Below are 24,353 nucleotides of genomic sequence, written 5' to 3'. Positions count from 1 at the left end.
CCTGTGGTCCCCTAACAAATCTGTCACAGGAGAGTGTAGTTTGAGACACACCTGCACAACAGCTTTACAGTCAGGTACCAGATTTAACTTTATTTTCCCCTCTTTGAACAGCTTAATAGCCAGAAAGGTGCCAAGAGTCTAATTAGAATTATGAAGGTTTGGAAGGGAAATAGAAAATCTCAGGAAGAAAACCTCCTGATTCTAGTCTCCATCACAATGTTTAAGCGGCAGTCTACCATGAAAGAACGGAAAAGAAACTTTATGGTGTTTTTTCCCCCCTTTTTCTTCTTTTTTATCCCTTTTGAATAAGAAGATTGAGAAGTTGTATTTGTTTTGAACAAATCTTCAGTCTAATGAAATGCATGAAAATGAGGTTAAAATTTCAGTCAAAAGTTCCAGTTCTCTCAGACTTTGGTTTGATTAGACTGGTCAAAAGGAAAACTTGATTTACAGAGCATTTTTAAAAGGGTGCTCAAGATTTAAGTGCACTTACAAGATGATAAGTCTTGCCTGTGATTATGATCTTAGAGACGATGATATGCAATACCAAAGAGACTGGCCTTATCCTAGTTAGGCTTCATATCTAAAGCCACTCTTAGTCCTCAGTATTATGCTGTGACAACTATACTTACTTGCAAAAATGCATTTACTGAGATGCTTCTTTTGTACCTGCATTATGTGAGGCACCTAGTGACACAAAATTTCTGAACCCCATAACTTTGATTTTCCTCTTTGTTTCTATGTCATTAATAGATGGTTTCTGTGCTTATCTAATCCTTTCTTCTCCTTTTTAATTTATTTCTTTCCCCAACAACCAGAATATATTCCTGCACATTCTAGTGCACAGTTGCAGCTATTACAGAAGGAGTGGCTGTCATCATTCAAAACTAATCAATTGACATGCATTTATTTCACAGGCTTATCAAAATACTTCTATACACAACACATTCCTCATCTGTAAAGGAATAAATACGATTTAGCTGTGGTTACTATGTAGTCAATCAGTAAGCATAGGGGTTTCTTTTAACCCATCGTTAAAAAGAAAACCTTGTGATTTAAACTAGGAGACTCTTTTTCTATTCCTTAAGTTTCTCATTCTTTCTATCTAGTGTCTCTTGCTTCAGCATTCATAACCAGAGCATGCTGATGCTACCAGGTCATTGCTTGACTAGCTCAGTGCAGCATGATGCACCCTGGGCCTGGTACTACAGCTGCTGCTGTGAACTGAGTCCAGCTACAAGAAGTGCTAGGTCCCCCATGGATGGGGTGCAACTACTGAATGGTCTGAGATAAGAGCTGATCCTGCTTTGACCAGCAGGTTGGGTTAGAGGCCTCCTCAGATCCCTTCCAACATCAGTTTTCCCACGTTCCTAACAGGTAGGTTGCATGAATCCAAATACAATGGTAAGAAGGGGCGGTGGTGAAAGATGTGCACCACAGAGACAGTGGCAAATGTTCAAATCAAGTCTCAATCTTTCGAATACAAGATTGAGTTGTTTATGCTAGAAATTTTTGCCTCTTCTTCCTGAGCATGAGATCAATGAAGCCACTGACTTTTGCAAAAGATTTTGTTCTGTGATTATTTTTTATTCAAAGATCTGGAGCTAAAAGGCAGAAGAACTTGTGTGGCAACCATTTTAACACTTACACTGTAATAAAAGCACAGATTTGTGCATTCTTCACCCAAAACCTGGACTAATGGAGTGCTATTGTAGTTGTGCTGTATGTTTTCTTTGGAAATTTAGTTAAAAGATAATTCGAACCCATTTATTTGATGTGCCTGTGTGCAAGATAGAGAATGCAGCTTTGGGCAGGGATTTTTGAACCCAAAGTAAATTGTTTCCCCAGCAACTGTATTCCTTAGAAACAGAAAACTTTTCCAAAACAGGTCTTTGCACTGACAAATATCTTCAGCTCCGTGAAAGCCTGCGAGTTTGCAGGGCACTGCTTTAGCATTTCAATCGCACTTGAAAACAAACCTCAAAAAGCCAGGAACTACTGGCTCTTCCTTCTGTCTGGCCAGTAATTCTTCAGTGATTTCCAGGAGAAAAGGCCATGTTTGTTTCTTTGTTTGTTTTTTCTTCTGTCCCAAGGCCTTTCTGAAGACCTAGATTTGAGAAGATGAAAACACGACCCTATCATCTTAAAAATAATTTTCTCTGAACACACACACACACACACACACACACACACACAAAGCGAACGTCAAAAAGGAAAAAAAATCCCCAAACACAAAAAGACCCAACAGCGTATTTGCGCTTATCTTTATTTCCTTCCCCTCTTCCTCTCCCCTCATTGCATCTCCAAATCAGCGCCTGAGCGGCGGGAAGCATTCGGGCTGCGGCCACCTCCCGCCGCCCCCGGGAAGAACAGAACCCCTCCTGCCTCCTCTTCTGTGCTTAATTCAGTCGTTTCAGCCGTTATTTGGGCCGTTTCCCCCTACGTTCAAAGCCGCGTTCCCCCCACAACCCCCCTGCCAGGGGCACAGCAGCGCGGATAGGCACCTAACCCCGCCCCGGGCTCCCCACCGCCTCCGCGGGCGGCCGGAGGAGCCGGGAGCGGGCGGAGGCGGGCGAGGGGCGTGTTAAAAGCGGCGGCAGGTGAACGGGGAAGGACCTTAAAGCTCTGGGGTGGTGAAGCTGGGACTGGCTGCTCCTCAGGCATCGCTAGATTCACATTAAGTCCTCGCTGCCCGCCCGGGGTGCCTGAGAGCTCCCGGCGGCGCCAACCTCCTCCAGAGGCTGCGGGCACTACTGAGGCAGGTGAGGGGTGCGATAGGAGGGGGCGAGCCTACGGCGGGGTCGGACGGGGCCGGGCTGGATTGGCGGCAGGGGAGGCCACTCGCGCACGCTTGGCCGTGAGGTGAGGGCCCGGTGGCGGCGGAAGGAGCGGTGTGGGGTTGGTCGGGCCCGCCGTCCCTGCGTGCTAGCGCCGCTACACTTGTTGAACCCTACCGCGGGCCCGGGGCCCTGTGCCGCGGAGCCGGGAGCTGTGGCGGCGTTGCCCGCCGCAGGGAGGGAGTTGGGGCTGCACTCGCAGCGGGCCGGGGCCGGCGGAGGGGTGCTTGTGTGCGCGGCGCCCTGTGCCTGATGGGAGGCACCCCCAGCTCGGCCTGGGGGCTCCTACTTCTGCTTCTTCAGCTGAAGCCTGGCGGAAAGTGCTTGAACCCCGCGGCCAGTTTTGATTGGGAGTACTCTGTCCGGTGTTAATCATGCATTTAACACCTAACGATGTCGCTGTTTTAAATTCGTACTCTCAGCAGCTCTTCGTAAGCACGTTATGTGAAGTACCCATCCGGCTGAAAGCACCCAGCAAAAAGAGGCTTCCACAATTACAGGTAATTTGTGACACGCCTACAGCTGTTAAGAGAACTGCGTGAAGGTAAACAGCTTGCATCAGTAAAACTGACAGGTCGTGTGAGCATCTGATCTGGAAACATTCCGCAGAATTACAGAGGGAATAGGAAATTAGAGGTCTGAGTCAGAAGTAAATTTATTTCAGAGTCTAAGGGCTGGAATAAGACTGAATAGGAATGAGTATGCAAGCCCATAAATAAAACGTTGAGGGACGTATTGGAGTAAGGGCAAGAGTACTTGCTTAGCTGACAACAGTAGCTGGCCGTGGTCTTGTGATGTGCTGGGCATGGCTGGTTTCGCCTTCATTGGGCATTCATGGATGGGCTATTAGTTTTAGAGTCTCTAGTGTTGAAGACTTCCTCCCTTCTCTCTTTTTTCTCTCTCTCTTTTTTTTTTTTCTTTCCCTTTTCTTTCTTGCTTTTCATTTTTCCCCAGTAGAAGAACTATTTTTTGTCTTGAGTGGAATAAAATATATTTTTGTCCTTACTTTTGTTTTAAAAGAAGCTACATCTGTTTTCTAGTATGTCTTGTTCTCCACTGTTCAGTCTGGAAGTGCTGCTTGCGAGATACTTGCCTTGAAGAGTCCCATGAGAAAGGTAGCAGGTAGAAGGATGTGCATGTGGTTGTGTTAGGTTTGGCTTAGAGGACATGGCAATGGTGGGCCTAGCCTCAGCCTCAAAGAAGGAGGCACCTCCATGTGTCAGCTAAATGTTGCAGTGTGTGGCTGGGAGGTCAAGGGAGGTCATTCTCACCTACTGCTCCACTCTGCTGAGACCCTACCTGAAGTACTGTGTCCAGCTCTGGAGTTCTCTGCACAGAAAAGTCATGGATCCTGAGGAAGGCCACAAAAATTAAGAGGGTTGGAACGTCTCTGGTATGAAAGAGTTGGGATTGTGCAGCCTAGAGAAGGCTCTAGGGAAACCTTATTTCAGACTTTTACTACTTGAAGAGGGCTTATAGAAAAGATGGGGACAGTCTTTTAGCAGGGCCTGTTGTGACCGGCCAAGGGGTAATGGCTGCAAATTAGAGAAGAATTATGCTAGAGACAAGGAAGAAATTCTTTACTGTGAGGATGGGTGGTGAAGCACTGGAACAGGTTGCCCAGAGGGGTGGTGGAAGCCCCATCCCTGGAAGCATTCAGGGTCAAATTGGACAGGTCTCTGAGCAACCTTACCTAGTTAAAGAGGACCCTAACCTGTGCAGGGTGTTTTGGACTCTATGATGCTTAGAGGCCTTTTTGAACCCAGAACTTTCTGGGTCTTCAATATGTTTGCAGAGCCATTAGGTTACACCTACGCTGCATGTGTCAGACAGACAGAACTGTCTCAGAACTCGTAGAAAGAGCTTAAAAACTGAACAATTATGATCCATGAATTAAAATAGTCCTGTGGAGGAATTAATTGTGTCCTGACCAGGACAGTTTCTGAAGCCTGGGACGTGGATTGTGTTGCTGATCTGTATCCCTTCAAGTATAATTCAAGTTACTTGGGCAACTTCATTTAACTTGTGCAAATGTAATTGAAAAGTAATTGTATAGTGAAATAGGTATAGCAGGCTACCTCAGCAGCTGGAAAATTTGCATTTTTCATATGTAAGTACAAGTTCTTAATAGCAGTCATTGCATAAGCTGAATTGGTAGCTGTGAGTAATAAGGCTGCTTTAAGTTATTTCTTTCTGGTCGTCTTGTAAACAGTTCTAATGAAATGGGTGTTCGCAGAAACTGCACCAAACAGGAGTGTAGGTGGAATCTTTGTTTTTTCTTTTGACATTTTCCCTCACTGATTTTAATTGTTATTTAATGGTGGCTGATGAATTATGTGATAGGAGAACTGTGCCTGGCTAAACACCAGTTTGTGTAAGGAAAAACTTGAAAGTGGTGATATATGAGAGAGCATGTGCTATCAAAACAGGAGGAATGTGGGAAAAGAGAAACTCATCTCCTGTTACTTGATAAAAGAAAGTTGAAAACTAGTTCTGTTCCTTATCTCATACAAACTTTTCTTCCTGTAAGTGTTATTTTTTTTTTAAAGGGCAAAGTTGCTCATCTATCACTTCATCAAAGAAATAGTAACAAGATACTCAAGGAAAAGCTACAGTGCAGTATAAAATTTTTGTGTTTATTAATTTAATTACCTTTTCCAAAAAGGCACAAGTTCTGCCTGTGTGACTTACCAGTTTTGTAGGAAATATTACATTGGAGTGGGCAGATTCACAGTGGAAATGCAGACTTTCTCATTTCCCTTCCCCAGGCTTATGCAATTAACAGGCTAAAAACCACACAAAATATAAAAGTGTCATGACTAAAAAGTTGCTGTTATCATGACTGAGAGCAGGACGCCGTGTGTGCAACAAAACAAACCCACCCCACCTTTATTCAGACATTTACAGCAGTGAAGACAGAGTCCTCAGGAATTTGACTGGCTTTCAATATGGAATTTAAAACACACTTTGAAGGAAAGGTTTATAGGGGAAAATGGATGGCAGCAGGACTTGTGCTGTCTTGTTATGTCTTCAAGCATGACTAGCACTTCTGATTTCCTGCTTTCTACAAGTGGAGTGAATTTTGTGCAGAGATCTTCTGAAGGATGGTAAACCTTCTTTGTGTATTTCCAAATATGCCTGAAAGAATACTTCAAACTCATGTAGAGGCATGAATATGGAATAGTCATAAGGGGGTCATCGTGGGTAGAAGTTAATGCTTGATGCTGTGTGTGTTCAGCTGGCATACTGTTTTAACATTTAACTGCCTACATACTGGGTCCTGATCTGTTGTGTTAAAGGCCATGTCTGGATTTAACATTGGATTTAGTTAGAGCAAAGAGTGCTTTCTGTTTTCATAAACTGGAGCAGAAGAAAAGGACAATGATTGCAGTGTCTGGACCTGCAACTGTCAGAGGTTTCCTGTTTCTGATCAGTCTTTGCCTGCTCTTGTGTCAAAATCAGATATACTGTAATCATTCTGTCATGGCTCTTCTGTTCTCCAGTTTCCACTCTGATCTGGAGATAGGTGTTCAGAAAAAAAGTTTAAGAGGTACTAGAGAGAATTGCACAGGCTTTTGTGATTGCTAGACTTCTCTTTTGATCTTTATTCAACTTTTTAGGAAAGTAGACTTGTTGATATTTCAGAATGTTCCAGGTGCATGTTCCTTGAAGTTTTTAATACGTGGCTTTAATTTTAAAGTAGCTGGAAGCTCCCTATGATAGTCAAATTAAAGGTTTTTGGTTGCCAAAGTCTGAGTTCAAAGCTTTGCCTTCTTTCAGTTTGAACTTTACATTAAAGCTATAGCAATGTAGGGAGGTGTATTCCTTTTCAGACAACAGAAACATCCTGGATGATTGAATTCAAGCTCTGTACTTCCACCTTTGAACTGTTACTTATCTGTCTTGGTCCACTGATAACAAAGTATGAGTCTGAAGCCTGTAATTGTAGTGAAGCATTTCAGAAGAGCTCTGTGAGATGATGAGGTTTTGTAATCCCCAGTTTAATGTCTGAGAAACTGAGGCATGGGGAAAGCTGACAATTATGTAAGAAGTCTGAGAGAGTTAGCAATTGCTGTAGCCTTTCTTGGTGAAATAAAAGGATGTCATCTTTGGAAGACATTAATTTGTGTCTGTTAGAAGCTTCCTTGGTTTGGCCCTGGCAGTGCTGCTCTTCCTGCAGCAATAGGAATCTCTGCATAAGCAAAACAGCAAGCACTTAATTCCTAAGCCATAAAGTAGACCCCAGGTTAGCTGGGTAAAGATATGCTGGTACAAAACGTCTGAAATCCAGATCTGTGTGTTCTTCAAATTGGGTATGAAACAGCATATGCAGCTGTAAGACACCTCACAATTACAGGATGGAGGCTGGATTAGAACACTTGGACTGGTGCTTTCTTGCTTGGGTGCCTTTAGGCTTGGCAGATAGTTGATCATATCAGTATTTGGAGGCACTGCTGAAAGTGGTGGAGCGCCACACCAAGCTAGTAACTTTTGGTACCTTGTAGATTCTCATAGGAGGTGTTGTAAACACCCTCTAATGTTTCTGTTTAGTAGAATAACTACATTGGTATCCAGTTTATAGCTATGGGAAGAAGAGTGTGATATTTCTTTGAATTTATGCATAAGTTAACATTTTGTGGACCTCTTTTTGAGGTTTTCCTTTCACAGCCTATGATCTAGTTCTTCTTACCAAAACATTTTAGATAGCTTCATTCATATTTCCAGAGACGACTGAGCCTAGTCTGGGTGATTTCTAAAGTGTGGGGGGGCAGGGAACACCCAAACCATCACAAACTCCTAGATATTTTTATAGCAAATATTATAATACTTAGAGCAGCAAATATTATACTTGCTTAGAGCTTAGTGTGTATGTGAAAATAATGTATCTTCTGTTGTTTTGCCTTTACTGTGTTTGCGTTGTGGTTTGCTGAAGCTGTGGATTTTCACCACTGACTAGTGATTTCTCAGTCTGTTAACGAGCTGTAGACAGAAGCTCTGTGATAATTGTCATCGGCGTTGTGAAGTGCAGGGATTTTCACTGTGTGCATGCACTGCCCTGTCATTGCGGTTTAACGTAGGCTTACAGGAGCTGGTTTTAAAGCAGAAGGCAGTCTAGCTGTGGCAACACAGAGCTCAAAACACTACTCAGAAGCTGGAGAACTACAGAAATAGTTAAGTTGTAGTTTTTCTCTTGCTGCTATCTAGCCTACTAGTAAAAAAAAAAAATCCAACACATTAAAACAAACTCCAAAACACCTGCCTAAGTGCCTCTCTGTGTTGTGTGATTGCATAGAACTATTTCCCTGTTTTTCAGTGGAGCGTGGTGATATTTTATGATTGGTTTTAACTCTTACTGTAACAGCAGTATACTTCTGTGGCCCTCTGATTGTTGAAATAGAATGGGAGATTCAGTGGGTAGCAGAACAGATCTGTGCTGAGGCTTGGAAGGGTTTGCTTTCAGGTCCAGGTGCAATATTGCTACCACCCATTAAAGGGAAGTAGCTTTCCTGCTTTCTTTTCTTGTGGTCATCAAGACAGTTAATATTTTACCTGCTAGCAAGAAGGTCTTAAAAGCAAGCATCTTGAAGAAAGGTAACCTGTGATCATAAGTCAACATCCTAGCTTTTGAGTAAATTAGGAGTAAACCAGTACAGACAGCCCAAACAATGTTTAGCTGGACTGATCAGTACTGATGGCTTACTAGTGTGAAGGGCTGTACTGAGTTAATTTAAATTCTGCTTTGGTCACTGTGTCTATTTACTGGAGAGAGGTGGACACTTCAGCAGGCTCTGAATTGCCTTCATTGGATCCTCTAAATTGCATTGAGAGCTTTTTAAAGCCAGATAGTTAGGAAACACTGGAGCCAGTGTATTTGGATTGGAATGTAGGCTGCCTGAGTGTGGCCCTACAATTATAATGGTACTACCCTTCAGGGACAAGATAGTGAGTCTTTGCTGGTATCTGTCAGTCATTGTATCACTCTAGAGTGTCACAGAAGTTTGTATGACTTTCCACCAGCATGAAAACAAGCCTTAGAGCCCAACAGGGACAAAGGTTGGTTACTATCTCAGCTAGTTTCAGTTTTCTAGCTTCGCCTTGAAAACGTGATTCTGTTTAGTAATGCCATGTGCTGTAAAGGCTAAAGAAAGGTGAACTCTGAGACACAAAAGAATTAAACCTGAGAAATAAAATGAGGACTGTCAGAGCAGTGAGATCTGTGAGTGCTTTTGAAGTGTCCTGGGTGGTGAGAGGTCTTTTGAGTTGGGAGTGGCTTGCAAACCAACTTTTTCTGTCAATCCATTTAAAGTGGAGAGGTAGGGGCAAATGGGCTGAAATGCTCCTACGTGCTCTCTGTGGAAGGTTGGTTGTGGAAACTGAGCAAACACAGACAATTGTGCTGTGCTATGTGAGAGACAAAGATGAAATGTTACCATTCATTACAGTCAATAGTACTTTGAAACTCACTGGAAACTATATTCTGCTGTTGAAAAGTCTCTGAACTACTGCTGGCTTGATTGAGCTCTTCAGATGTTGACTTCGGTATCACAGCTTCTGAAATATCTCCGCTGTTCTAGGAGTAATGCAGTCGGTGTTACTGGGGGAAGGGGTGGGATGGGGAGGGAGAAATCACCTCACAGGCACTGACACTGAAGGAGTCTTTGTTTAGTTACTCTAGGCTCTGTTTGCAGTTAGTGGAGAGAAATGCAATTTTGGAATGAATCTTTAAGCACTGATTTTAAACTTCCAACTCAAAATGAGATGGATAATGACTGAGACCTCCCCTTCATTGCCTCAAGCTATTGTGTAATTTGCTTCAACTAATAATAGAGCCTTACAGTCACACTTCTGTTTTTCAATCTATGAATGCAGGTTTTTCAGGCCTGCTCACAGAAGGTGCAGATCATCATCAGCAGTTCCCCAAAGTCTGTCTTTGTTATTGGAATATACTTCTGAAAACATTGATTACATTCTAAAGCTGAGGACAGGCCAGCTTGGCTTAATAGGAATTCTAGCTGTAGATAATGTCTGTCTTCAGTTGGCAAATACACCTAAAAGTTGAATGAATGTGATACCATGTGTGTAGTCAAAGAAATACCACCTGTTGCTATGTGATTGGATTATTATTTATGGCTACTTGTAGGTAATCTCTCTGTAGCAATAAAATGTTGCCAGGGCCAATGGAAAGGCAGCAATTATAGGATATTGCCTTTATTTTGTGCCATGTCTTTGATAGATATTTGTTTGCTGTCTTTATTAATCCTAGTTTTATTTGTCTTTTAGGTTAGACAATTAAAAGGAGACAATGGATTGGGGAGCTCTGCATACCGTTTTAGGAGGTGTAAATAAGCACTCCACCAGCATCGGCAAGATCTGGCTCACAGTCCTGTTCATCTTCCGTATCATGATCCTCGTTGTGGCTGCAGAGAAAGTCTGGGGAGATGAACAAGATGACTTTGTCTGCAACACACTACAACCTGGTTGTAAGAATGTTTGCTATGATCACTTTTTTCCCATCTCTCACATCAGACTCTGGGCCCTGCAGCTGATCTTTGTTTCCACACCTGCGTTGCTGGTGGCCATGCATGTAGCTTACAGGAGGCATGAGAAGAAAAGGCAATTCAGAAAAGGAGACCAGAAATGTGAATACAAGGACATTGAAGAAATCAGAAAACAGAGGTTTCATATTGAGGGCTCCTTGTGGTGGACATACACCAGCAGCATCTTCTTCAGACTGGTCTTTGAGGCAGTCTTCATGTATGCATTTTATTTCATGTATGATGGGTTCCGAATGCCTCGTTTAATGAAGTGTAATGCTTGGCCCTGCCCCAACACAGTAGACTGCTTTGTTTCTCGACCTACTGAAAAGACAGTGTTTACTATTTTCATGATTGCTGTGTCCAGCATTTGCATTCTTTTAAATGTGGCTGAATTGTGTTACTTACTGACAAAATTTTTCCTCAGAAGATCTAAAAAAGCTGCAAATAAAAAACAGCATCCCAACCATGAGAATAAGGAAGAAACAAAACAAAATGAAATGAACGAGTTAATATCTGATAGCTGCCAGAACACAGTAATAGGATTTACAAGTAGTTAAGATGGTGTCACTACTGGAGTTCACTCTTTTTGGAGTGAAGGTTCTTCAAATAAAGGCTGCAAGTGAAATTTGATATATGAAATAATTTAAATCAAGTGACACTTTGATGCATAGTGTCAGATGTCAATTATTCATGTCTGAAAAAACCTAGGGCAGCCTTAACATGTGAAAATTGTGAGGATTACATAGGAAAGTCTATCTTCCTATGAGTACCCTTACAAGCTAACTGTGACAAGTGGGAAACCCACTCATGCCTTCATGCAGACACAGCTCCTGAAAACTACATGCAACAGCAATAAGAACAAATTTCTTTCCAAGCTAGGTATTCTAGTTGTATACCCAGTGTTTTGTAGTAGTGATAGTTTTTACTTGTGAACTGACAATTAAAATATTTTTCTAAAATCTGAGATTCCCTGTTACTTAATGGTGTTATGTAGTACACAGCTGACTGGTTTTGTTTGTGGTTTGTTTGTTTGCTTTTTTTTTCCCTTAACCAGGCATATGCAAATGAATCCTCTCATCCCATATTCATAGAGAGGAAACAGTGATAGGCTGCAGCTTTTACAGCTTTGCAAGCACTGCTTGAGACAGTTGCTTAGATGCTGCTGGCTGTGGGGAAGGCTGTGTGAAAGGCCAGCACATTACATGTGTGGGTAATAGAGGTAGCTAGGTTCTGAGTGCAAAGTCATGCCTAAAACCAGCATGACAATGTAGACACAGCCTAAGTAGACTCGCTTTAAACACCTAGCAGACCTGGTAAGCTTACCTATATTTTAACTGCGTACTGCCAGTTTTATAGCAACATAAATAACTTCATGTAAATGTTCATTTCTCTAATGTATTAGCTGTATTTGTTGCTTTATGCTCTATCACATCATGGCACTTAACCTGATTTTGATCTGTTTGCTTTTTTTATGGTAGTTTATGGATGGTGCTGTTATGAAACTAGGGCCTCTTTGGTTTGAAGGACATGGAAAACTATCACTGGAAACAGAACAAGTCTTCTGAATAAAAGGCAAACACTTTAACCTTTCTCAATGAAGTGAGAGTCTATATGTGAATGGTAGTGAGATCTTAAAACAGGACAAGTGCTTGTGAAAAAAATGTTTTCAAGCAGAAACTTTATTTCTCAGGAGGATACAACCCATACACACTCCTTGTTCCCAGCCAGAGCGCTGATGGTCTGGGTTTTTTTTTTATACTCTAAGGGAGGCACACATGCAACTGTTGAGTGTGGGAGTATGTGCTTGTGGGATGGGTATCCTGAAAGTCAGAGGTAGGTGTAATGCAAGTGATGCCTTGTGTGTTTCCTGGCATCGTGATGAAAATGACATGGACACACCTCAGCAGAATTGCTGCTTGCCTCTTTTATGCCAGTGCAAACGAATTAGCTGCCTTTTTTGCATCATGGAAATGCTCTTGCAAGAAGTGTAACATAGAGCACAGAATTACACTCAGTGTCTTTTTCTTGATGTGCCAGCATATGTTTTAAGTAGGTTTGAGTAGGTTGGTTTGTGTGACTGGTAGAACCCTAACAGTGTAAGCGCAAATAACAGCAGAGTGAAATACCTAGAGTCAGCTCTGTCCTTGCATGAGGGCCTGAGCTGAGCCCTGTCATTTATCTGTTCTCTTCAGCTGGCAAACTCCTGATCTTTCCTGCCTTCACAGCACATTTTCTTTTTAAATAGCTGGTAGTCTTCTGAGTGTGTCTGCTATAGAGCTTGAGGAAAAAAATACACACTAAACTATGTTAGAGTAGTTGAATTTTTTTTCCTCCAGACTGAATATACAAGCAAAAGTGAAAAGTGCTACAAGAGTTTGCCTTTGTGGGTGTTGTTCCTGGTGGTTTCAAGTTCCCTGTGTACCAATGGCAATGGTTGAAACCTTTGCTTAGGGGTTCTGCTCCTTAAAGGTTGAGGAAAATAGATGCTGAGGCACTTGTTTCACCCCTAGTCTTTCACTCCTAGTCTGCCTGAGGGTAAAGTGCAAGGACACAGGCCTTGTTTTATGCTGGTCCCAGAGAGTAGAGACATAGCTACTTCAGTTATAGAACCATTGCATGGAGCAGCTCAAACTATGGACTTTCATCCAGGGCATACTGCAAATCACATACCATATAGGGCATATGAGTGGTGATCAGTTAATGATTATGTCTGAGCATGTGTCACCACTTTCAGTGATCAAGTTGAAATCACAGTATCACCAAGGTTGGAAGAGACCTCACAGATCATCAAGTCTAACCCTTGACCACAGAGCTCAAGGCTAGACCATGGCACCAAGTGCCACGTCCAATCCTGCCCTTTGCTGAGTGTAAATAAACCTGGAAAACAACTTAAGGCAGCTAAGTCTTCCTCAAATGGAGGAGGGATGTTTTTTCTTGGCTTATGGTAATGCACAGGTCTGACAAACCCCAAGAGAGATTATGACAATAGCTCTCTGTATAGTATTTTCATTTCCTGCTTAAGAGTTCAAATATTGGGGTTTATTCTGACAGTTGGATTTTTCTAGAAGATCAGTTCCACCTCTTGTTATTTTAAGCCTGGGTAAGTGAGCAGAGCTTAAATGAAGAGAGTGGGTGTATGTGGGCCTTGTGTGTTCAGCACAGCTAGCTGTGTGGCTGTGCTGTAAATGGCTGTAAATGGCTTTGGGTTAGTTGCATCTTTCCTGGATAGTAGCAGGACCTGGTAAAGTGCAGTCAAGCAATGCTGTCTTGTTGCTGGGCAGCCAGATGGGTCAGGAGCAAATGGGTCAGGAACAGATAAATGTGTCATTGTTTGTCCAACTTCTAACAAGGGCAGCTGTGAATCAAAAAGCCGGAGCTTATCCAAGACTTCACTAGTGCTAAGTGACTCAGCAGGGAAGAGCAGCTGTGACTGAGATGTGTTTGGCTGGGCTGTTCCTTGTCACTCTCTGTGCAACCCTAATTGAGGACACTCTCCTTATCTGGAATATCCCTTGACTTTTGTAACTCTTCTGGATGTCTCTGACGTTTTCAGAGCCCTCTTTAAATGACTCATCTCCTCTAGCGTTGGGCCAAAGTACATGGCATCACAAGAAATGGTCAAGTTTCAGTGGTTTATTTCTCCAAGTCATCTTCCCACCACAGTCTGTCCTGCAGCCTGAGCAGGTGAGGCAGTAGTTAACTCTTTCTGCACGAAAAAGCTGAGCTGCTTTTCTTGGTTTCAGATCTCCTCTGGGTCTCGGTTCTAATTTAAATTCCCAGAGACTTAGATATATTTGATAGAACCAATTTATAGAGGGCACTTCCCTTTCTCCCCTTCTTTCCCAAAAGAAAGGAATTAGATGTAAACACACACAAATAAGTAATCTCACTCTGCTTTGGAAGTTAAAAAGAAATACAGTTTAACAATAAATTAAAAAGGTGTCTGAGGTAAGGAAGTTACTAAGATATAGGGAAGGGGGGGTGGGGAAAACCAGATTTTTTGATGGTCATGGGTTTGTCCAGCTCGTGGGTGATGGCCAGGTGGTAAAACCAAGAGAAACCAGGAACAGGATGATGGTGCTGGCAATCAGGAAGGCAGGGAGCGCAGAGTCAGAACAGGAAGTCCCCTGCTTTTATAGACCTTTAGACAGGAAGGTGGAGTGGGCTAACCATGAATCACCTGATGGTGTTCAGACCCACCCCTGGGGAGGGGTCGAGACCACCTAGGGTCAGGTTCAAGGTCACTCCCCCTGGAAGGTTAAGCCTGTACCCTGTGTCTCTGCAAGCAGGCTGAGACTGCTCTGAACTGTGGAGTCTGCTTGCTCCCAGCCCTTCTCTGTGCCTGCCATTTCTTCCTGCTCTGTAGCCATCCCTTGAGGAGAGGGTCTCCCCGCCCCCTCCCCCCACTAGTCTCTGACCCACTGGTGACAGGCAGTTTGTATAATACTGGCACTATAGTGAACTGCCCTGTGGTCCCTCAGCCAATTTCTCTGATGGCAGCAGGCTTAACTGTCCCTGCTCATCTCTGCTGCATCTCCCCACCCCGTGATTTCCCCTATGTTATGCCTGGGGCAGAGATTAATTTGAGCCTCTGGAGAAGCTCCCTTGTAAATTCCGTGTGTCACCTCCCACCCTACGCTTGCTTTCCAATCAAGCAGACAGGAGTCCTGACCACTCTATAGGCTGAGCAGCTGCCAGACCGTTTCCATGGCACTTGACGCCCCTTGAATCCAGCCCTCTCCTTCTTAGCCCCCTGGGGTTTTATTTTGCCATTGATCTAAGCCCTTCTCGGCCATGCTGCATGCTAAAGTGCTAGAAGGAAATGATACCAGTCATGGCATGGTCTGAACCCTCCTTACTTAAGCTGCCCACCCTCCCTCACGTACTGCAGCCTTGAGTTCTTTGCTGCCAGGTTGGAGCAAGTGCAGCTATTCCAGTCCCTGTGCTGAGCACACTCTGCAGTGCATGTTGTGCCAGCTCAGGGCCTCACCCATCCTCGCCCTGTGATGGCATGCTGGCAAGCACTGCCACAGCCAACACAAGGTAGACCTCTGCTCTCAAATGCTGCGTACATTTATCTATTATCACCATTATTTCTATTCCCCTTGCTGAACCAAGGCTTTAGTATTGTACTCCTGAAATAAATCTATTTCATGGAATAGTTGGGATTGGAAGAGACCTTTAAAGGTCATCTAATCCAAAACCTTTCAATGAGTTCAACTAGATCAGGCTGCTTAGAGAGCTGTCCAACCCGACCTTGAATCTTTCCAGGGTTGGGACTTCTAACACCCCTCTGGGCAACTTGTTTCAGTGCTTCGCCACCCATACTGACTGTAAAAAAAATCTTCCTTGTATTTAGCATAAACCTACCCTCTTTTAGTTTAAAACCGTTACCCCTCGTCTGTAGCAATGGGCCCTGCTAAAGTATGTTCTTATCTTTCCTATAGGTCTCTTTTAAGTAATGAAAGTCTGCAATAAGGTCGCCCTGGAACCTTCCCTTGTACAGGCTGCACAACCCCAATTCTCTCAGCCTATCCTCATAGGAGAGATATTCCACTCCTCTCATGATTGTTGTGTCCTTCCTCTGGACTCATTTGAACAGCTGTCCTGTGCAGAGGACTCCAGAGCTGAATACAGTGCTCCAGATGGCATCTCACCATAGTGGAGTAGTGGGGGAGGATCACCTCTCTCATCCTGCCAGTCATGCTGATTTTGATACAGCCTAGGTTGTTGTGGGCTTTCTGGGCTAGCTCATATTGCTGGCTCATATCCAACTTTTCATCCACCAGTAACCCCGAGTCCTTCTCCAAAGGGCTACTTTCAGTCTCTTAATTCCTCAGCCTATATTGATACTAGGAGTTGCCCTGACTCAGGTGCAGGGCCTTGCACTTGAACCTCATGAGGTTCACATGGACTCACTTCTCAAGCTTGTCCAGGTCCCTCAGGATGACATCATATCTTTCAGGCATCCTTCATCTTGGTGTCATCTGCAAATTTGCTGGGGGTGCACTCAATCCTGTTATGTCATTGATGACAATATTAAACAGTACTAGTGCCCATATGGAACCTTGAAGTAAACCACTTGTCACCAATCTCCATCTAGACATCAAGCCATTGGCCACTAGCCTCTGGATGTGACTATATAACTAATTTCTCACCCACCAAACAGTCCACCCATCAAATCCATATCTCTACAACTTAGAGAGAAAAATGTTGTAGGAATGCGCATCAAAGGCCTTACAGAAGCCCAGACAGATGACAGAGGTTGCTCTTCCCCTGTCCACTGATGTAGCCATTCTATTGCAGAAAGCCATGAGGTTGGGCAGGCAGGACTTGGCCTTGAGCAGAGATCCTGTCCACTTCAGCAGACTTCCTCATAGGGAATTTGCACCACTGACTGCAGCAAGAGCACTCCTGTTCCAGCAGCCTTATGCCTGCCAGAGGCAGTACACATACCTGTCTCCCTGCACAGCCCTGTGCTGTCAGGCTAGTATTTACAAAGCTAGGTCTGTGAAGGTGAATGGCCTCCTCTTCATCTTCCACAGGAGCCACAAAATTAGCCATCTTCACCAAAAGATATGTGGATGGGGTGCAATGACACTTCACCAATTTCCTACCTACTTGGCCCTGAACCCTTGGTGCTAATTGTGGAGTACAACTGCTGCTTCAGCTTGCACATACACCTAGGTGGGTTGCTCTGCACAGAAGCACACAAGAGTTCATCTGACACAAAGCAATGGGCAAGTGGGTCTGTGGGAGGAGGAAACAGGGAGAGGTTCTTGCAGAGCCCTGACTCAGCAAGGGCCCCAGTCAGCACCCTGCTTCATCCCTGCCAAGTGGCATATGGACAGGAGTGCCGCTCCCTGCACTTGTCACCACCCAGCTACCTGTGCTGCTGGGTCACCCATCTGTGCCAGCATTTCTACTTCAGCTTCCCCCTACCTGTCGATGCCGTGAAAATCACATTGGCACTTTCTGCAAGCCTGCAGATGTTTCAAGGCCAGATCCAAAGCTTCTCACTGTTACTCAGAAAATCCATGCTGATTCCAGTGGGCATGAACTGGAAGGGTGTAACTCCCTAGAAACACTGTAATGCCACTCAACCACTTTCTGCACAGCCCTTTTGCAACATCAGATCACATTTCACACAGCAGCTGTTATCCTGGGCTGCATCAGGAGAAGTGTAGCCAGTAGGTTGAGGGAGGTGATTCTTCTCCTCTACTCCACTCTGGTAGAGACCCCACCTGAAGTACTGTGTCCAGTTCTGGAGCCCCTATTACAAGAAGGGTATAGACATGCTGGAGAGTGTTCAGAGAAGGAATACAAGGATGATCAGAGGGCTGGAGCACCTCTCCTATGGAGACCAACTGAGAGAGATTGGGTGTTGAGTCTGGAGAAGAGAAAGCTCCAAGGAGACCTTATTGTGGCCTTGCAGTATCTGAAGGAGCCTACAAGAAAGCTGGTGAGGGACTTTTCAGGGTGTTGGGTAGTGATAGGAGTAGGGAGAATGGAACGAAACTAGAAGTGGGCAGATTCAGATGGGATGTTAGGAAAAAATTCTTCACCATGAGGGTGGTGAGACATTGGGAGGTGCTCAAAGCCCCATCCTTGGAAGTTTTTAAGGCCAGGCTGGATGGGGCAGATTCAGATGGGATGTTAGGAAAAAATTCTTCACCATGAGGGTGGTGAGACATTGGGAGGTGCTCAAAGCCCCATCCTTGGAAGTTTTTAAGGCCAGGCTGGATGGGGCTTTCAGCAATCTAGCCCATGGCAAGGGGGGGCTGGAGCTAGATGGTCCTTGACGTCCCTTCCAGCTCTGACAATTCTATGATTCTCCTTGTAGCAGATCAGCAAACCACGTAAGTAATCCCCTATTCAGGTTGTGCTCACCTATCACAGACAGCAATGCTGCCCCAGTGCCATGCAGACCAAAGTGCCCACACTGTCATGTGCCCATACTCTCACAACTATTTCAGCCATTGCCAGTGATTTGCTGGTGGTTGTAGAAAATAGTGCATTGCTTAAAGAAGGATAGAGAGAGCTCCTTAAAATGGTATGGCTTTTAACAAATCTCAGGTCCTATTTTTGTTTTGCTGCATTGATGTCAGGAAGTCATTTTACTTGCAAACAGGCTCACAAAACAGAGGTGCTTGGGGCAGCAAGATGAGTAAAACAGGAAGGTTTTACACCTTGCCATCTCCCAGTGTGCCAGGACTCCTGATTTATGAGAATGAGTCTTTACTCACTGTTTTACTTCCTTTGGACCCAAAGGCAGAGCTAGCTATGCTCTTAACTATCCAGAGCAGCATGGTGCAGCCTTTACATCTTATCAAAGCCACAGCGGAATCTTGGCTAATCTAATTCCTCCCAGTATCTTACACCATGATCTCATCATTACCTTTTACATGATACACTTCTCAGGCCTGGGAGTCCATCTCTGCCACTGATGTCTTTGGGACATTTGTGAACTTTAGTCAGTTATTAAATAGCAGTGACAACAATGGCAACATCATGTAAAACATGGTGACCTCAAGGAAGAGTCAGATTGTGTCTTTGGCTCCTGCTTACAGTATGTGAAAATCCTGGGAAGAGAAGCAACTGGTGAACCCTGTGGCTCAGGCAAAATTTCCTGTATGTCCCTGTGGTTGAACTTCACACCACTGAAATGCATAGAATCAACCAGGTTGCAAGAGACCTCCAAGATCATCCAGGCCAACCTAGCACCCAGCCCTAGCCAGTCAATGAGACCATGGCACCAAGTGCTTCATCCAGGCTTTTCTTCAACACCTCCAGGGATAGTGCCTCCACCACCTCCCTGGGCAGCCCATTCCAATGCCAATCACTCTCTCTGGGAAGAACTTCCTCCTAACATCCAGCCTATACTTCTCCCGGCACAACTTGAGACTGTGTCCCCTTGTTCTACTGCTGGTTGCCTGGCAGAAGAGGCCACCTCCCACCTGTCTACAGCCTCCCTTCAGGTAGTTGTAGACAGTAATGAGGTCACCCCTGAGCCTCCTCTTCTCCAGGCTAAACAACCCCAGCTCCCTCAGCCTCTCCTCATAGGGTTTGTGCTCCAGGCCCCTCACCAGCTTTGTTGCCCTTCTCTGGACACGTTCCAGCACCTCAACATCTCTCTTGAATTGAGGAGCCCAGAACTGGACACAGCACTCAAGGTGTGGCCTGACCAGTGCTGAGTACAGGGGCAGAATAACCTCCCTTGTCCTACTGGCCACACTGTTCCTGATGCAGGCCAGGATGCCATTGGCTGCCATGGCCACCTGGGCACACTGCTGCCTCATCTTCAGCCTACTGTCCACCAGCACCCCCAGGTCCCTTTCTTCCTGACTGCTCTCCAGCCACTCTGTCCCCAGCCTGTAGCGCTGCTTGGGGTTGTTGTGGCCAAAGTGCAGAATCCTGCACTTGGCCTCGTTAAATCTCATCCCATTGGCCTCTGCCCACCCATCCAGCCTGTCCAGGTCCCTCTGCAGGGCTCTCCTATCCTCCAACAGATGAACACCTGCTCCTAGCTTGGTGTCATCTGCAAACTTACTGATGCTGGACTCAATCCCCTCGTCCAGATCATCAATAAAGATATTGAACAGGACTGGGCTCAGCACTGATCCTTGGGGAACACCACCAGTGACTGGCTGCCAACTGGATGTGGCACCATTCACCACCACTCTCTGGGCTCTGCCATCCAGCCAGTTCTTGACCCAGCACAGAGTGAATCTGTCCAAGCCATGAGCTGCCAACTTGGCTAGGAGCTTGTTGTGGCAGTGTCAAAGGTTTTGCTGAAGTCCAGGTAGACTACATCCACAGCCTGCCCCACATTCACCAGGCGGGTAACCTGATCATAAATGGAGATCAGGTTGGTGAGGCAGGACCTAAACCCCTGCTGGCTGGGCCTGATCCCTTGGCCATCCCGTAGGTGCTTTGTGATGGCACTCAAGATGCCCTGTTCCATCACCTTGCCTGGCACTGCAGAATGACTCTTGCAGCTTTTAGCCAGACTCAGGTGACTCAAGAGGAAGAACTGAATTCTGTTACTAGGGCTGGTATTATGAGTTTAATCAAAACATCTCCCAGGAAGGCACACAGTATGTGCTTATTTGGCAGTATGAAAAAGCAATTTAAAAGCATTCAACAAAGTTTTAATAGGCTGTCAGGAAAAAAAAAGCCACACTCCTGGTCACTCAGTTTCATGTTTCTTATCAAGTCAAATTTTAACTACTTTGCCAGTCCCTGCAAAGTTTCCCAGTGCAGACAAAGCTTGAGCAGCAGACAGGAGTGCTCATGTCTCTGCAGCTGACCAGTTGGGGTTGAAACTGGCTCTGACCTTATAGTTTATCAGCAAAAAGTAACAACAATAATAGCAATAATAGTAGTTTGTGTTAACACAGAATAAGTGCAGCAAAACCTATAATTCCCAGCAAATGCTTTAAACTCTAGGTTGACGATTCAGTTTCAGCTTGGTATCCCTGATAGTTATTTGTATTTAGAAGGATAGTTTCACCAGAAGATGCTGCTAGAGGACAAAACTGGCACACGATGAGAGAGACTGGAGGAGAACTGAGGAACTTTGGAGAAAAATCTTTTTAGTAGTCACACAATGGTAGGTGGAAAATAAAATGCACTTCAAAGGAAATGCTTAACTCCTCATCCAGCTCTTCTGTTTCCAGTGGTCTGAACTACTTCAGAAACAGAAGAGCTGCCTGGGCTGGTACTTTGGTCAGCTCTGCCCTGTATCCAAAAATTATAAAGAGCCCCAAATATTTAGTTGTATAATGAAGGAAATAAATAGTGAAATTGATAATTACTCACTCAGCAATTAACACTGGCACTGGTGGGGCAGGTTCAGCTGTTCATGAGGGTTGACAAGGTGATTGGTCTCAAAGATGTGTGCCCTCTGGCACTCAGCAGAAGGGAGGGGTGACAACTAGAGACGCTTTTCTTTTTCTTGGTCACTGCAAGGCATAAAAGGGACATCAATAAAAGTAACTTTTCACTTGTCACAGACATATGAAAACAATAACCTAGAGCTGTGCTGAGGGTGCTATATTTCACAGGAATGGGGGTGTAGGGAGAGCACTGTGTAATTTAGGTTTCCCTCTACGCAGACAAGGAGGACAGCCTTGATCCCAATATTATTTTGTGTTTATCCGCACACAAGTTCATTCTGGGGCTTCCTCCAGAGGGAGAGCTTGACCTACCAAACTGCTGCATACACTTTCCCCCCCTGGCATTTCCTTCTTCTGCACACACAGGTGGGGTTGATGTGGGGGCAGACCCATTCTTCACCTTTCCTGTCTCTCTTTATTCCACAGAAAAGAGGAGCGGTGAGTTTTTGCAGGTCATAGTGAAAGGCATAGTGAATTTAAGTGCCCGGAGGCCAGTCACTAGTGGTGTCCCTCAGGGATCTGTGCTGGGCCCCATCCTCTTTAACATCTTCATAGATGACCTGGATGAGGGCATGGAGTCAGTCATCAGTAAGTTTGCAGATGACACTATGCCAGGGGCAGATGTGGCTGGGTTGGAGTGGCTGGAGAGCAGCCAGACAGAGAGGGATCTGGGGGTGCTGATTGATACCCACCTGAACATGAGCTAGCAGTGTGCCCAGGTGGCCAAGAGAGCCAGTGGCATCCTGGCCTGCATCAGGAATGGTGTGGTCAGCAGGAGCAGGGAGGTCATTCTGCCCCTGTACTCTGCACTGGTTAGACCACTCCTTGAGTACTGTGTTCAGTTCTGGGCCCCCCAGTTTAGGAGGGACATTGAGATGCTTGAGCATGTTCAGAGAAGGGTGACGAGGCTGGTGAGAGGCCTTGAGCACAGCCCTACGAGGAGAGGCTGAGGGAGCTGGGATTGTTTAGCCTGGAGAAGAGGAGGCTCAGGGGTGACCTTATTGCTGTCTACAACTACCTGAGGGGTGGTTGTGGCCAGGAGGAGGTTGCTCTCTTCTCTCAGGTGGCCAGCACCAGAATGAGAGGACACAGCCTCAAGCTATGCCAGGGGAGATTTATGCTGGAGGTGAGGAGAAAGTTCTTCACTGAGAGAGTCACTGGACACTGGAATGGGCTGCCCGGGGAGGTGGTGGAGTTGCCGTCCCTGGAGCTGTTCAAGGCAGGATTGGACGTGGCACTTGGTGCCATGGTCTAGCCTTGAGCTCTGTGGTAAAGGGTTGGACTCGATGATCTATGAGGTCTCTTCCAACCCTGATGATACTGTGATACTGTGATACTGTGATAGTGAAAGGCATAGTGAATTTAAGTGCCCGGAGGGTTGGGTGGCAGCTGGGTGGGGGGTTTCTTTATTGCAGCTCTGAACGTGGGCGTTTGACATTTATTTAAATCCTATCAGTACACAAATAGACTCTTGGGACTCATCCCATAACCTATCTAACCCTTTTATCACTTCGTTGTAGAACTTTTATCAGCAATTAAATGTTCTGGCAGTCAAAGGCATCGTACCAGCTACTCACAAATCCAAAGGAGCTCTTCAGACCCACCTCGGCCTCTGGAAGCTGACCGAAGGGCTGATACAGCTGCGCTTCTCAGGGCTCGAGTGATCTTGCACCATCACCTGTTCACACATGATTCACCCACTTAACTTACTCCTCAGCGAACTCTCACTCTTGGTTGCTGTTTTTCTTTGTTCGTTTGTTTGGGGTTTTGTTTGGGTTTGGTTTTAGCAGTTCTGTTATTGCACAGCCTCATTCACCAATTCTCTAACTGACCTGTTAAACATGACTGAAAACCAGCAGCAAATCATTTTTTTCGCATAATGGATCTGTTAGGAAGATTTTTTTAACACATACAAACCAAACTAAAAAAAAAAGGCAGCATGGGAAATGAGAGATCACACAGCCCAATCCTTAAATCTGAGGCAGAACCGAGTTCACCTGGGTCATATCTTAGGTACTTGTCTGACACGGCATAATCGAAAGGTGAGGGCTCTGCAGTTTTGCTGGGGCTTTTCCATGGCAGAAAGGCTGTTTGGGTGAATAAATCCACCTTTATCTTGATACATTCATGGGAAAAGTCTGTGGTAGATACGCTTCAATTAATCTAGAGCTTGTGTACATTAGTTTAGCTTAATTTGGTTGGCCCCCAGGGGTGCTAAAACAGTGTGAACGTTTGATGAACTTTTAACACTGTCCAAGCCCAGCAACACTGTCAGCAGATGTGTGTTATTTTCAGGGTAATTATCACTTTTCGAGAAAAAGTCTTAAATTCTCAACTTGTGAAAACAAATCGTTCTCAGGAGGTGGTTCTCCACTTGCGTGGACACAGGTAACACGATTCCTCAGGACACGTTTCAGTGAGGCTCCTCTGAGAGCTTTCCCCCTTAGCCCCCCCACTATGGCTGCCCTGAGGATGCCACATCCCTCCTGCACCACAAACCCACAGTCGTGAAGGAGCCCCTGATGTTCGTGAAGGATTTAATGAATGTGCTGCAGACCTGCTTCTGTGCATTTCTGGAACAAGCTGGCACACACAGATTACCTCCTTTTGCAGTGGAGTTGGCTGAATACTTGTCTCTCCCTCTGGGTATGTCTGTCTCTCAATGGGGAGACACAGATCTGTACTTCCTTTAGGCTACACAGTTCGGTTCCACATCTCTCCTTCAAATTCCACATCTCCATCAGTTCCACACCTCTCCTTTCCAAGGCTGGCAGCCAGGTGTGGAGGTAGAGAGGGAAGAAAGGATACCCTTGACTCCTTTGGGGCACTGCACAGGAAGACAGAAAGCATGCAAGACAGATTCCGACTCACCGGATAGGTTAAGACTGGCAGCTAGGAAGGAGTAATGCTACTCCTGAGTCATATTTGCAGCTTTTCATTCAGTTTCACAAAATGCACAAACAGAACTGAGAGCAGAGGCTCCACACTCTCCTCCCCTTTCCCAGATGAGCCCTCTAGTCCTTAGGGAAAATCCTCAATGAAATTATCTCATTCTCTCCCTGTGTCCTTTTGTCCTGATA

At 45.1% G+C, this 24,353-nt stretch overlaps 1 protein-coding gene across 4 annotated transcripts; it reads left to right on the top strand.

Moving 5' to 3' along the window:
• The first annotated feature begins 2,525 nt into the window (after nucleotides 1-2,525).
• LOC135190309 (gap junction beta-6 protein) lies at nucleotides 2,526-11,965 on the top strand. 4 transcript variants are annotated; one of them, XM_064171574.1, is made up of 3 exons: nucleotides 2,526-2,758; nucleotides 3,263-3,337; nucleotides 10,119-11,965. In XM_064171574.1, the coding sequence occupies exon 3, from the start codon at nucleotides 10,141-10,143 to the stop codon at nucleotides 10,930-10,932; it is 792 nt and encodes a 263-aa protein (XP_064027644.1). In that variant the 5' UTR covers nucleotides 2,526-2,758; nucleotides 3,263-3,337; nucleotides 10,119-10,140; the 3' UTR covers nucleotides 10,933-11,965. The 4 variants fall into 4 exon arrangements, with proteins under 4 accessions (XP_064027644.1, XP_064027636.1, XP_064027627.1 ...); XM_064171566.1 differs by having other exon boundaries at nucleotides 3,260-3,337; XM_064171557.1 differs by having other exon boundaries at nucleotides 2,526-2,762.
• The last annotated feature ends 12,388 nt before the right edge of the window (nucleotides 11,966-24,353 follow it).

The sequence above is a fragment of the Pogoniulus pusillus genome, chromosome 3 (assembly GCF_015220805.1).
Source record: "Pogoniulus pusillus isolate bPogPus1 chromosome 3, bPogPus1.pri, whole genome shotgun sequence".
Taxonomy (NCBI): domain Eukaryota; kingdom Metazoa; phylum Chordata; class Aves; order Piciformes; family Lybiidae; genus Pogoniulus; species Pogoniulus pusillus.
Note: the sequence above shows the minus strand (reverse complement) of the source record. Positions and strands in the feature narration are given on the sequence as shown.